The sequence below is a fragment of the Montipora foliosa genome, chromosome 4 (genome assembly GCF_036669935.1).
Source record: "Montipora foliosa isolate CH-2021 chromosome 4, ASM3666993v2, whole genome shotgun sequence".
Taxonomy (NCBI): Eukaryota; Metazoa; Cnidaria; class Anthozoa; order Scleractinia; family Acroporidae; genus Montipora; species Montipora foliosa.
Window position 1 is genome coordinate 21278927 of NC_090872.1, and position 15533 is coordinate 21294459.

At 40.6% G+C, this 15533-nt stretch overlaps 1 protein-coding gene across 3 annotated transcripts in view; it reads right to left on the bottom strand.

Moving 5' to 3' along the window:
- Positions 1-618: 618 nt before the first annotated feature.
- Positions 619-15533, bottom strand: part of LOC138000276 (voltage-dependent calcium channel subunit alpha-2/delta-3-like) — an 87155-nt gene continuing 72240 nt past the window's right edge. For 2 of the 3 annotated variants that reach the window (XM_068846567.1, XM_068846568.1), the window contains 10 exons: positions 15198-15263; positions 9769-9839; positions 9240-9321; positions 8639-8691; positions 7575-7624; positions 6717-6818; positions 3666-3705; positions 3132-3235; positions 2472-2566; positions 619-1326 (listed from right to left, as the gene is read on the bottom strand). In XM_068846567.1, the coding sequence (XP_068702668.1) occupies positions 1240-1326; positions 2472-2566; positions 3132-3235; positions 3666-3705; positions 6717-6818; positions 7575-7624; positions 8639-8691; positions 9240-9321; positions 9769-9839; positions 15198-15263 (750 nt within the window). In that variant the 3' untranslated portion in view covers positions 619-1239. Of the gene's footprint in view, positions 1327-2471; positions 2567-3131; positions 3236-3665; positions 3706-6716; positions 6819-7574; positions 7625-8638; positions 8692-9239; positions 9322-9768; positions 9840-15197; positions 15264-15533 lie in introns of those variants that run through there. The other variant, XR_011123096.1, reaches the window with a different exon arrangement.

The window sequence follows — 15533 nt, forward strand, 5'->3', positions numbered from 1 at the left end:
CAAGACCAAGGTTTCGGGAAAAAACAGTCATTTTATTTCTTAATTCGCAATCAGGCTTACCACACTAAAATTCTTACATTTGGACATATAAAGATTCTGATTCCTCGTACTACTATTATAGATTTAGTGTATGGTCCCGAGGGAAACAGTTTTGTTTTCCCGAAAGACCAGGCAGTAAGTGTATAATCGACTTTTCCCTCAACAATCGCAGCAAACCATCCGGGGCTGGCAACAACTGCGGAATTCAATCCCGGTCGGGATACATTTGAATTTGATCAGGGGCACGTGACCAAGAATCAACCAATCAAAGTGCTCGTTTTGTTGAGTGAAAGTCTAGGTATATAACAAAATTACGATATTGTTATTAATGTTACGTCATGAAAACCATCTTTAGTGGCGTAACGGTAAATTCTCCGATTTTGTTTCGAAATTACTGAAAAATCAAACAAAGCGAAGATAAAATAGTCTGGTTTTTAACATGAGGAAAACTCGAGATAATACCAGCATTAAATAAATCTGTTTTGAGCACGCCCTACACATTCAATCGACATGAATTAAACGAAGAGAGCAGTTTGCATTCTTATCTACAATTTTTTTCGATATTACTGCTGTCATTGATTTCTGATGCCCAAACAGTATTATAAATAGTATAAATAAGAATTAAATTTTCAATCTCGGATTTTGCGTACCTAGAGATGACATCAATTACTCACCATCTCGTACGCATGGAGTAATAATTAAATATAATAGGACGCGACATGGTTTTGGGCCACAGCCGGAAACCAGAAGTGGACATTTTACATGACAGGACGGTAGTACAGATTCTTAAGCTAATCATCCTAATATAAAAGTGAAAAGATTTCACATTTCAATATTGGCTTCGTGTTTTCACGGTTTTGTTAAACTGGAATACGAAGGAAACTTTAATCCATTAGATTCAAAGACAAGTGCAATTGAAACCTGTTGTACCCAGGCCTCTGTCTGCACAACTTGCTGTCCGCCAAAGATACGTCCAAACGAACGCGAAAAGCCAACTCAATGAAAAACTCAGGTAAAAAAGTACGAGTAACAACGACTCGTTTTGATAACCTGGACATCTTACAAAACTTATCAAAACTTTTCACACAGATAAAGGTTTGTGACGTCAAGAGGTAATGACGTCAGAGAGCGGCGTCCTGATGCGTCAGGGCTGATGGCTCTCTGGTCAAGTTCACATTTCCTTTTACATTACCTCCAGTATTAAAGGCATAACGCCAAAATAAGCAAAAAAATCACGATGATGAAGTGAGGAGATGTAAGGCTTGCCAATGCACAAGGAGGTTTACCCTGAAACGAAACGTTTAAACTAGTGAGACGATGAATCGTGTTTTCGTCTGTTCAGGAATAGGGAGTTTAAGAAACCACAACGGCTACGGGGACGAAAACGTCACTTCAAAATATCACTTTGATCTATTCTAAGCATTTCATGATTATTCCATCTTGTTTAGATTATACAATATGGGTGAAGTGTCCTAAAACTGGATTGATATGGACGCATTTGAAGTAAAGAGTGAGACTGAAAGATTCACTGTAGTTTGTCCATGTAGTCGTCAAAACCTTGAATTTGGTCATTTCACGTAGTAGTTTTGACGAGTACGGGAAAGAAATGTTCGAAAAAGCGTGCCGCACGTGCACGTTCTTTTAACCAATAATATTACTGCTTTTTGCCGTTGTCGTTTCTTAAACTCCCTAATAATAGATCACAGAAGACGTTAGTGACAAACTCAGCTATCGCCTCGTGGGCCACTTTTTTTTTTTTACCAAATTTTGACGTCTTCTGTGATCTATTTCTGAACAGACGCACACGGCAACATGGAATTTATTTGTTTTATATAATAAAGAATTAAAAATTTTTTAATGATGACGTCAGCTATGCGTCTGTCCACTAATAGATCATAGGCTTGGACCAATCAAAATGCGTACATTATTGAGCTATTTTACCTTCGGATTACGAACCTATGTGCACTAAACACTAGCAAGCTGAAAAGTTGAGTCTTTGAGAAGAGAAGATAGGTCCGACGCAACACAGCCATTTGTAATACTCCATTTGCAGTCACTAAAACTGGTTTAGTACGCGGAAAGGAGAAATCGGTCCCTTGTGTTTTGCAAGAATAACAGTCGGCTAGAGCAAGTGTCGCGGCAAGTCATCCTCATGCATCGAGGATTCACACCGTCATTCGTTCGCCCAGAACCCGGACGAACGACCTCTGCCTGGTTACGCAGAAATAGTCAAGGCTCACTTTCGTAACCAAACACTCGTTTCGCATTTTAGAAATTTACGTTTACGAACCAGCTAGAGCTCGTTTCCCATTGAAGGGCTTTGAAGAGATTATTGCCTCTGGGAACGAAAATAGAGGAAAACGAAACTCGAGAGCAGGATGCCTAAACTCACGTATGCGCATACTTAATACGTGTTTCTTTTCTAGTCTCACCTCATCTTGCCCCTTATCATGACAAGGAAACTCGGGCCTGCGTCTGTCATACTCATCAACAGGCTCTGGTCGGCCATTTTGACTTCCATGGCTTTCTGTACAATACAACGTGTTAAGGAAAATCACGCTTCACACAATTCTAAGAGCTTCAAACTTGTTCCTGTATTTCCGCCAGCGCGCATGATATGCCTGCTTTAGTGAGACGGTAAAGATTTAGACTGCGAGCAGCCCCTTCGAATCAGTCGAGACAAAACACGACTGCCTCAGAAAGCGGGCCGCTCGGCTGATTCGAAGTCTAGTAAAGATTTGGTTATTTCTTGTTCCTTTGCTAGAGGAAGGCAAAACTGAAACCATTCAGGCCATCACCAACGAAGGACTTACTAAGTCTTACAAATGTGATGTCACTGTAACGTTGATTGCGTCCCAGTCGAGAGGTTCTTAAGCAGACATTGTTTTTGTCTCAAATGGCGAGACAAGCCAAAGGAGCATCTGCGCGGGAAGCTAACTTTTCTGCTAAACGATGTCAAGCCAGTGACGGCCAAATAGCCGACAAAATACATGAGGGGATTGTGTCACCACAATCTTAGCCTTCTTGTGCGTAATGCGTATTGCACTTGTCGGACTAAACAAGGGAGACTGACGAAGAACTCAAAAGGATACGGCCTCCTGACTGCGAGTGGTTAGATTTGCATCCACAAGTGTGACTTCCCTTTACCACTACCAGTCGCAGATTGGTGCCATTAATAGGAGCCATGTATACTCGCCTACAAGACAAATAAGCCTCAGAAGGAGCCCATTACCCGGAGCTTCTATCTTCCGTTTTAAACCTCCGAGTCAACTCTGTCCCGTATCTTCTTATTTTTAGAAGCAACTCCCAGGGGAGTTTTTGTGGGTGTCTTCACAATAGCCAATCATGAGAGGCCTATGGTCATCCACTGATTACGTCACACCGCACACCCGAATCACGAAGGCATTTCAAAATATAGCAGTTGTAAAAATAAAAAGACGGGACAGCGTTGACTCAAGGATACAATACGTGCGCAAGGAAGTTTCGGGTAATCGGCTCCTGGCCTAAGATGTGAGCATGCAAAAGGCTCTCTCATTGCGTGTGACAAATTTCGTTCTCCGTTTCTGTTTATTGTGAGGAAAGAAAGATTTCAGTAAAAAAAAAAATGAGACAACATCTCGTCTTACCACGAATCAGTACCCGGATCAGTACCTGAACAAAGCAAATCTAAAAAAAAAAAAAAGATATGTACTTTAAGGACATATGTAGTGATGATGTAATTCATAAACAACGGGCCATTTTTCGGGCAACCCTAAAACCAGGAATCCGGAATCCGGATTCTGGTTTTAGCGTAGCCCCCATTTTTCCGAGTTATTGTCTGCTCCTCTTCAAAGTTCCAGTTTGCCACAATTCTCAGTATTATCAATGACAGTATTATAATATGCTATTAAAGACATTAAGTGGCGAAGAAGCTACTCAAAAATGAGATTAAGCAGTAGGCTGAATTAGAAACTAACAGTAATGAACGATTATGGCGCTTGTAGGAATTTGCAGGAATCCACGCGCTTGTAAGTATTTTCACGGAATTTTTCTTTTTTTTTAAACACACACACACACGCAAAGCTCGTAAACTAAAAACCAGTATATAAGATCACAAGAAAAGGATAATCTTTAAGCTTTTTCTTAAACAACCCAACACTATCAGCGTTTTGGATTTCAGGTGAAAGAGAATTAAAGGAATTTGGTCCTCGAAATCTCATTGAAAACTGCCTTATATTAGTTCGGCACGTGAATATATAAAAATTACAAGAATTTCTTGTAATATAGGAATGTCTCTGAGACACAAACTGAAACATATTGCCAAATGCATTAGGACGTAACCCCCTTCGTAAAGAAAAACATAAGTTTTCCAATTTGAAAAATATATGTACCTTGAAATTTAAGAATGTTGAGTTTTTTAAAGAGACTTTCAGCGTGGGAATCGCAAGAAACCAGTTTGATATGATTCTGGCAAACTTTTTTTGTTGAGTGACAATACTGTGTAACTGAGTGGTAAGTAGATCCCCAAAGTGAAACACAATAAATCAGATATGGATAGACTAAACTATACCACAGCGTACGCAAGAAGTGGTTGGCAGGCAAAAACTTCATTTGTAGATAATACCTCTTGATTTCGAAATTTTTCTAGAAACTTTCAGTATATGTGGCTTCCAAGATAAGTTCTCGTCAATGACAACGCCTAGAAAAACAGTTTCTTTGACTCGGTCGATACAATGATCACTGATTTTTATAGGTATATAAAGTTTTTGCCTCTTTTGTCGAGGTTTAAAGACCATGAAATAAGATTTTTTTAAATTAATGGGTCAGCTTATTAGCTCTGCACCACTGACTTAATTTCAGCAACTCACGATGCAAAATTCAGAGAGAACATTGGCACCCTCCGAGCAGAGCCGGGCAACCCTAAAACCCGGAATCCGGAATCCGGAATCACAGTACAATACAGAGAGTAAAAACTACCCTAAACATTCATAAAAGCTAACCTTAGGCCTAATTAGGCATAAACAAACGTTTTTAGGCCTAATTGTCTTTTTCTTTACTGAGGAAGAGACAAGGAGGCTCTGCCTGTATCGTGTTAACTCTTTGAAGCCGCCGCAGCCCGAACTTCTGGACTGGTCAATCTTGTTTTCTCTCGTCAAACCGGTTTTTCTAGCGCGAGCATACGTTTAGTGACAAAACCGATGGTTATTATCGAGTCTGCTGTACCGTGAAAAACCAAGATGGTGGCGAGATCTGGCATATTAGGCTTGGGTTCGAGACTGTATCCTGACAACATGCAGCGCATGCTCAATAAAAATCTTACTTGATTCATGCATGCTTTCTCGAGAACGGCAAAATAGAGCAAGCAAATGAAAGGCTCTGCTAACAGGGTGGAAGATTAGTATCGTTATGTGAAAAAAGATATTAGTACCGTCAGCAAATAAAAATAAGTCTAAGACCTTGGACATAACTCACTTTTTATAAATAAGGAAAACCAGAGGTCCCAATATAGAACCCTGTGGTACCCCACACCGTATCTTGTAAGGAGATGAGCATTGACCATTAAATGTCACAAACTGTTTCCTACAGACCTTATTCATAAATGACGGCCAATTTATAATTCTTTTGTCGAAGTGCAAATTAGCCTACCAAGCCTCGATACCATACAGTGAATTGAAAAGAATTCTTGCTCTAAAATGAGGCTTGGTAGGCTAATTTGCACGTGGACAAAAGAATTATAAATGTGACCGCCATTTATGAATACGGTCTATTACTCAAATAACTCAGAAACCAATTCAATGCACAGGCTCGAACACCACAATGCTGGTTTTTCAAGAAAATACTATGATCTACGGTGTCAAAGGCCTAAGATAAATAAATAAAATTCCCGACAGTAAACTCCCTATTATAAATGGCAGAGGAAATTTTATCATACAAGTATGTTAAAGCATATTCAAAGGATTGATTCTTCCGAAAACCGTATTGACTAAAGGAAAGGACATTAACCCTTTCAGTGTAAGTACCACTGACACTTACAGATTTTACTCTGTCTAACGCCAGCCGATTTTACTCGTCAACGGGGAAGCCGTCGGCGGTAAACGCCAGCCTTTTCGACTTTCGAAAAGGCTGGTAAGACCGAAACGGGTCCGTAATTTGAAAAAATATTATTTTCCCCTGAGTTATACAAAGGTATACAAAGGTAGTTTATCTGGAATACCTGATCAAACTGATAAATTAATTAAATTCGCAAGAGGATGACTAATTAGATCAATAGTTTGTTTTACAATTTTCATTGAAATATTATCGTATCCCGCTGCTGCCCCAGAACTGTATCAATAACCTCTTGTTCATTGACTTCCTCCAAAAATATAGAGTCTAAATGCGATGTTCTTCTTACGAAAATTAGTTTTCATTCATTTGTATATCAGAACTATTCCCATCACAAAAACTTCGCACTTAAGACTCGCTTTGAAGAGGAGGCAGACATGAACTCGGAAATGTCCTATTAAAACTGAAACTGGACAAGAAGCTACAAGAATCAATTTCCTCGTGTAAGGTAGATTGTCCTACATGGATTAATTCCACCTGCAGCCAAGACGATGGTCAACGAATTACAACTACGACAAAAAGATTGTCAATGCTCGATGACCATTATGGAAAGTAATAAAACATTACGAATTAACCCGTCTTTTTAACCGTACCACCGTGATATGAGGTGTTTTTCAAAACAGCTTTATAAAAATCCAGTTCTTTGGAACATGGGATCATTTCCGGGCCCGAATTTTCCTCTTCTTCTGCCAGAGCTGGAAAAAAACAAGAGAAGGAATTTATTAATGGTAACATTTCAAGCTTTGTGATTCGAAGTTAATTTGAATATAATTGCAGCACCGCGCACCGGTGGCTCAGTTGGTTGAGCATCGGGCAGCCATGCGGGAGGTTGGGAGTTCGATTCTGGCCGGACCAACCCTCAGGGTCTTAAGACAACGGAAGAGAAAGTGTTGCCTTTGTAATCACATCCACATGTGGTTAGACTTTCTAGTCTTCTCGGATAAGGACGATAAACCGTACGCCCCGGGTGGGACGTTAAAAAACCCACACACTGTTCTTAATTGACCACTCCCCATGGGGGCTTTTCAGGGCCAATAAAACATAACGAAACGACATAATACAACAACATTAACTGTTAAGAATCCCATCTGGCCGGAGGCAAACCAGTTGGCTATTTACAAGCGCGGCCAAGAAGTTAAACGAGGGACTACCATGCAGGAACAAATTCAATGAGTGGTCAGAACGGGTCTTGAACGCGGAAACTCCGGATCTCAAGGCAAGCGTCCTAACCGCTGGGCCACACTGCCTCCAAACGTCAAATCCCACACGTTATTCAAAAAGCGCAAGGCACGGAGTTCCACGCGATGTTGTGGTCTGGCCTTTCCTTCAGCAATGTGGTCGGCTTGGCGTAATCTTCTAAGACTGCTGATCGATGAGACCACATAACAGCAAAAACAGACACTAGTCAGGCATTTATAACTCGAGAATCGAGAAAGTTTAATACAACCTACCTACACCACGGCGAGAAAAGAAACTGTAAACGTTGAGTTGAGCCAAAGACCTGCAAAAGCAGAAAATAAGTCAACTTTTCTTGGCTAAAAAAGGGATTGCAACCGTCTTCATTCAAATAAGGAAAAGATAATTCAAAGACTATAATTATTTGTTTATTACCTCGCGTGGTGATTGGCCAAAATACCACGGCACATCATCTTATACCAATGCAGAGGCAAAAATCGAACCACTCGTAACTATTAGGGTGTGCGTTTTCCCACGCTCGGCTCAGACTTTGAGCATATTCACTGAGATTTGGTTGGTTAACTTTAATTTGTTTTGTTTTTGTTTGTTTGTTTACCCACGGAACACCTTAAGAGCGCTCAGGAACTCGTTCAACACTGATGATGTGTCCGTGCATTCCGGATCGAATTGGAATTTGGCAGTGTTGGTTTTTTCAGGAGAGGGGTAAACCGGAGATGAATCTCTCGGAGCAAGGAGAGAACCAACAACAAACTCAACCCACATATGACGCCGGGACCGGGAATCGAACCCGGGCCACATTGGCGGGAGGCGAGTGCTCTCACCACTGCGTCATCCCTGCTTTACGTCATGGGTCAAGAGTAACTACATCAACGAAATGGAGAAATGGATCCTCGCACCCATCCGGGACAAATGTACAAATGTATACTTCAGGTATATTCATTTCATTCATCGACTCCTTCACGTGGGAACATGACCTGCCCCCAATGGTCCAGTTTCAAGTTAAGACGCTAAATACAAGAGTAGAATTTTTGGAGGCCCGATCAAAATGTGTTATGAAACATGCTGAAAATGTTATTTACTGCAATGGTCATTTCGAGACGCGGCGTTTATTTGGGAGGAAGCGCTTAATCAAGTCTATTCGCCCTTGTCACACGGCGGCCATATTGTCCCGGGAGACCAAAAAAGCTTTGTTTTACCACGCCCAGCCTCACCCCAATGGTTTTCACTGCGAAGATTGGCGTGGTAAAACAAAGCTCTTTTGGTCTCCCGGGACAATATGGCCGCCGTGTGACAAGGGCGAATAAGGTAACCCACTTACCAAAAGAGGGTTTGTGTCCAAAACTGTACGTAGGCTGTCACCGCGAATAGGGGCTGGCAAACGACAAAAAGAATCGAAAAAACATAACAGTTAGTTGACTCAGGCGCTAATTAGGTTACTTTATCGGTTATAAATACACAAAATCTATGAGAAAAGGTTTAGGTCAAAGAAAGCAGGCATTCGGCTGGACAGTCTGCGAGGCGAGGAAATCATCCCTTAAGCAAAGCAACTCGCCATCAAAGTGTTTATTAAGGATGGCGTCTTCTCCCGTGGGAGAGGCTTTCTGGAGGATGTTGTTTCTTTTTCGCATTTGTCACTTCCTTCTCTCTAATCCCTCTAAAAATATAGTGTGACTGTATGACTCCGTCGCCTGGTGGTCTAGTGCAGGCTTCCGGGAAATGCCACCGTAGGGAGAGAGTAACTGTGAGGAGGCAAGTTGTCATAATGGAAGCAACTGAACTTTCCGAGTACCCAGACCTCCACTCAGCTTAATGGCCCACAAATTGCAGTTATAAGTCACTCTCTCTTTTGAACAGGGTCCAACGACTTTCCAGATGAAAAATCAGAAACAGCAAGAAAATAACTTTCGTAATGGCCTTACATTTAAAAGTCTCCTTGCACTGGAACTGTCACCGGCATTACTGGACTTTTTGCATTCCTCTTGTACACTGGTGAACGTCAATCTGCACGAAGGATCAAACGAGTTCTTCAAAAGGGCACCAATATGTGCTTATAGACAATGATAATTTAACAAGTTGTAACAAAACGCTGATATCACGTCTTTAAAATTAGAATCAATAAAATGCATTGACTTTTCTGTTTTTCATTAAAAATCTCCAGTAGGAATCTACCATTTTCGTTAGGTTGAGTCCGTTGGGTTTTAGAGATAGAGCAGTTTTCAAATGACAGTCGAAAGTAACTAGGCGACTGCGGCAAGGCAAGATGCTGGCTACAGATAGCTGTAAACGACGCTAGAAGTCGAGGTACCCGGCGCGTTTCAACCGCAAATTATAATGGGCTTCTTCAACCCCTTCAAACTAGATCTGTTGCTGTTGAAACGGTCGATCCCAGCAAAACACGACTAAAGTTTTGATTTCGATCTGTAGCAATAACGTCAGATTTAAACTCACCCTTCATAAAAAGAATTATTCAGAAACTCCTTCATGACACAATTTTCCACATGAGCAAAGGACTTGCCAACCTGATGATCAAAATTGATTATTTCTGTTTTTACAGCGAATTCGTAAAAAAATTAAAGTGGAAACAAGTTAGCTTCGAGTCAGGAAGGTTATATCTCTCCGTCTTTGAACTGAATATTTCCTTTATTAACCAGTATTTCTTTTCTTCTCCTTTACATTCTGCGTTTCCCCCGTCCATCTCATCCCTCGGCTCCACCTTTTGCCTTCAAGTGAAAGTGAAAGCTGCCCAATCTGACCCACTTAGGCCCTTAAGGTGATTCCCTGGTTTTGCACTGCGAAACCCTAATGCACATAATTTTTTGTGTCATCACTTCGCGTGCGCATGATGCGAACATTGATAAAATTGCTGATTTTCTCCATTAAGGACGGTGCCTACTAATTCAAAAGGTATTTTTGCGCGGTTTACTAAATGTGCGGGAAAAGCAGATCTTAACAAGTGATATTGAAATCCAAAAAGAAAATTGGGGGTAACCACGCTTTTTTCGACGATAATTAATCAACAATATTTGTAAAAAGCTTTAAAATACAAAGCTATGTATGGCGTTCTTTTGCAAATTAAAGCTTAATTATCTCTGAAAAATGCATGGTTACCCCCAATTTTCTTTTTGGATACCAAGAGCACTTGCTAAGTTCTGCTTTCTCCGAATAGTTTTGAACCGCGCAAAAATATTCCTTTATTAATAAGCACCGCCGATAGGAAATCCGAGTATCTGGAGATGCGCAGAACGTATGCGCAATAAAAATAGTAGGCACCGACCGTCCCGGCTACACGTTCAAACATTGTTATACAACATTTGTTGGATCAACAATGTTAGAAGGCGTAGCATGCATGTTTGATGACATTTGTTCAATGCAAATCATCACAGCTCTGTGTCATAAACACTTTGAGCCTAATTTATTCAAGCACTGCCTATCAACTGCTCCAAGGCACATTTGTCACCTGTATGATTAAGTTGATGATCAGGCACACGCCTGAAATTTGCTTATGAATGACATTTTAAATGAACTGGCACCAACCAAAACCATGAGAGGTCGAGACAAAGATGTTCCATTCATGACTTCTGAATGGAAGAGTGCCGTTAGAGCAAAACGATGAGCTACGGCAAAAAACCTGAAAAATAAAACACATGAGAACTGGGAGCTTAGGCGAAAGGCTAGAAATGAAGCAACTAAACAAAGAAGAATTGCCATCATGAAATACTGGAAGAAAAAAGCCCAAGATCTCAAGACTACACCGACAGACTTCTTCAAAACTTTCCGACCGTTTCTCAACACAAAAGGGAGTGCTGAAAATGCGGAGATAAAGCTGAATGTAAACGAAACCCTCGTAAGAGACCAAAAAGAAGTTGCTCAAGTGCTTGTCAATCATTTCGCAACAATAGCCGCTGGTATAGGCGGTACAGGTGCTCAGGTAACATCAATGGACGACTTTGAAAACGACCACAGCATCCAAAGAATTCGGCAGGAAAGAAAGAACTTTACTACGATCAGTGACGTAACATCTGTCACGCAAGGTCAACTCAAAACCGTCCTGGAGTCACTCGACACGAACAAGGCTACCGGCTGCGATGGTATTCCAGCAAAAATTATGAAAATAGGAGCCGAGGAATTATCTCAACCACTTGCTAACCTTTTTAACTCGTGTATTCGAAGAAGAGTACGGCCGAGCGACTGGAAGCGTGATGATTGGATGACAAGTGTTACACCCATAACGGTGTTACCATGTGTGGACAAAGTATTTGAGCACCTAATATGCACGCAAGTGCCAACTGCCTTTCAAGGTAATATTTATGAATAATCCTCTGCCTATCGAAAAGCACACAGCTGTGAAACGATCTTAATAAACTTAGTAGAGAATGGAAACGAGCGAGGGACAACAGACTCGCTGTAGTCATCTTATCGACCGACATGTCCAAAGCGTTTGATTCTCTCCAACCGTCAATGTTACTCAGCAAGCCGAAAGCATACGAGGAAGGCACGATACAGCTCTTGAAAAGCTACCTATGCGACCCGAAATATCGAATCAAAATTCGCAGTCACACAAGCTCGTCCAGGACGATCAGTCGAGGTTGCCCCCAGGTCTGCGCCCTGGGTCCACTGATGTGGAATATATTTCAAAATGACTTGTCCTTTTTTGTTAAATCGAGTTTTTTGTTAAAACTACAGACGTATGGTTGCTCTTCTTCAACATTACTTTGGTTCAGAAGCTATCTATCAGACCGCCGTCAATGCGTAAATCTCGCAGGTGCTGTATCTGATACTGAAGTATTGCGTTCTGGTGTTCCACAGGGCTCAATTTTAGGCCCTGTCCTCTTCCTTCTTTTTGTTAACGACCTACCCCTTTCCTGGAAGAATAGTTATGGCTTATTTGCTGATGATGCTACCTTTTACCACATCCCTGACTGATGTTCAGTTACAACTTCAACAAGATCTTTCTAATACGGCGACATGGACTAAAGAACATGGTATGGTAGCTCACCCGGAAAAGACAAAATATATGATCATGGGTACTCGACAGAAGCTGTCCCGCTGTGAAGAATGTGCACTGTCCTTGTGGCTGGATGATAGGCAACTGGAACAAACTCAAGAGGAACGTCTCTTGGGCCTGGTCATCGACCCTTCTCTTTCTTGGTCATCTCACGTAACTAAACTTAGAAAAAAACTTTTAAAGCGCGTTGCTGTTCTAGCCCGCATTAAAAAATTCTTGCCAGTCAAATATCGTATAATCTTATTTAATGCTAGTATTAAACCTATTCTTGAGTACTGTGTGTCTGTTTGGGGGAATTGTAATGCAGGACTTTTGGACGACATTTTTAAAGTTCAAAAACGATGTGCGCGTATTATTCTTGATGCTCCTTTTCAAGCTAGAACTTTGCCGTTATTTCTTGAACTTGGATGGCTACCTATCAACCATTTATGTATTGTAAGGCGAGTATGTCTGTTTAAAAATATCCTGGATGGACGTGCACCGGATTACCTGACCCAGAAACTCTCATCTTTCAAATTCAATAAGCTATATGATACAAGGTCTCGGTTACCTTATCGCCTTCCTATTCCACGAACAAATAGCATGAAGCGCATGTTCTTTTATAATGCTGTTAAACTTTGGAATGTTGTTACCAGTAATAGAGACTTTGTCTGTTTTTCAAGTGCAAAAAAATTCATCAGAAGTTACTTTGATTTAATAATGTGCAAATTTACGCCTGACACCTTTAGGATTGACAGAGTTTTTTAGCTTATATGGTGACATTTTTAGTTTCTAGTTTTATAATATTTCACTACTTCTCAATTAGTATTTTAGTATTTCGTATTTCGTAGCTTAGTATCTTAATATTTAAGTATTTGAGTAATTTATTAATTTAATATTTTCGTTATTGGTATTTAGTTAAATAGGGCCATAAGGGAGAGTACAGTTTTTTTACTGTAATTATGCACCCTAAAATAAAGTGTTCTAAAGTGTTTTTGTCAATGTACGCAGACGACCATCAGATGTTCCACGTCGGAAACGATCAATCTAGTGTTACCTTGGAGCTTAAAGAAACTACGCGCAATGCCACTAACTGGTACGACTCCAATCTTCCAGCTGGAAATCTTAAGAGCATCACACTATGAACATTGGTGACAGTGAAGACAAAAACGATGTCACATATACAATCTGTGCGAACAACGAGGACATAAAAACAGAAGAAAAGCTTGAACTCTTGAGCGTAATCTAAGATTCGAAACTTAACTTCAGTGATCATATCAGCTCAATCTGCCACAAGGCCAGCCGGAGGATAGCAGTGCTTATGCGACTAAGAAATCTAATTCCTATAAGTGCCAAACTAGTCAGTGCTGTTCAAAACAGCGATTTTACCCAACTTAACGTATTGTCAATTAGTTTGGCACTGTTGTAAAGCCAGCGATTCGCGCAAAATAGAAAGACTCCAAGAGAGAGGCTCAAGGTCTGTGTAGAAAGATCATCACGCAACCTACTCAGAACCACTCAAGAGGGCTGAGCTACCAACACTAAAGAACAGACGCCTGCAAGATGTATGCACCCTTGTGTATAAAGTCAAACACAAATTTTGTCCAGCTTATATTAGCAATATTTTTAATCTGACTCATAGCTCTTATTCTTTAATTAAGAAAAACTGATTTTAGCGTTCCTAGACATAATGCAGTAACATATGGTCAACATTCTCTGCGCTACCTTGCGACCAAAATTATGGAGAAAACTGCCTAAAAATATCAGATCTCCAAAACTTTGAACAACTTTAAATGCACCATTCGGAAAGTTTGACGTTAGCTCTCTGTTGGAGGACGAATCACGTTATGCGTTGTTCTTGCTGTTCATCTATGTAGTGAGGTATTAAATAATTATAAGGTGATAATATTATGACAGCATTTATCAACAAATTAGTTCCTAGATCTAATTTTAACTATATTTTCTTGACTTTTACTAAATCTTAGATGAAAATATTTTACTTCATATTTTAGTCGCCCTATGATTAGTAGAGCACTTGCGCTCGGCTATTTAGACTTGAGACTTAAACAAAGTTGTCATTCATTCATTCATTCAACATTTTTTGTTGGAAGACTGAATGTTTTGCTTTCGATCAAACATTCTCTCCAACATAGAACAAATGTTGAAGCGTGTAGCCGCCCTTTCAACAATGCTGTATTGCAAAGACCAGTCACAGTTAAGGGCCCAGTCTCCAATGCGAGAACCATGAGTGATCCAAAATGGCGGAGGTGGATTAAAGTGACCAAAGTGACGTGTTTCAAACAATGTTACATGCTTATCCAACATTGTTAGAAGCGTTCTTTATAACAATGTTGGGACGTGTTCTTTTAACAATGTTACCACATTTAGCCGGGGCTTTCGAGACGATTAGTATAAAAATCTGGGAGACACCACTGTCCTGGCACGCGAAATGTTCTCTTCCGGTTGCCGTCCGCGTGCGTGCTAAAGCTCCCTAATGTCTGTCTAGTAATAGGGTGAGCAAGATCGCTCTAAATAGCTCAAATTCTTGCTCTTGATAGGACGGTGAACGTTCCCCTGTATAAGATTTACGGCATTTTAGAGTGGTTTTCAAATGGAGTATCCTAAAACCGAAACCAAAGTAATTACTTTGGCCAATCAAAAAGGACGGAGACAATCCAGTACACCAATCAAAACTCGAAGTAATTACACGTAGCCGACACAAAGCGCAGAAAAATGTTCAAGTGCGAGCCACAATTGGTTTTGGTTTCACTTCTGATTGGTTGAAAAAGTGGCGCGAGAACTTTGAACCAATCACTGAGTGAAGTAATGCAAAACCAAAGTAATTCGCTAATTACTTTCGACACTCAATTGAAAACCGCCCTAACAAACATACCTCTGATTCATCTTGGTTTGTTGCCACAATGAAACCGTCATCGTCGATAACTCGGACACAGCATTCCTACGATACAAACAAAAACACTGATGGTCAAGGTCATAATGACAGTTTTAGATGATCTCCGTCCACTGCACCACAGGACACATATTATGGACGGTCTCTACTATTGTTATTGCGCATACGTTCTGCGCACCTCGAGACACTTGGGTTTTCTATGGGTGATGCTTACCAACACAGGGATATTTTTGCGCGGTTTAAAACTATGCGGAGAAAGCAGAATTTAGTAGGTGCTCTTGTATCCAAAAAGAAAATTGGGGAAAACCATGCAATTTT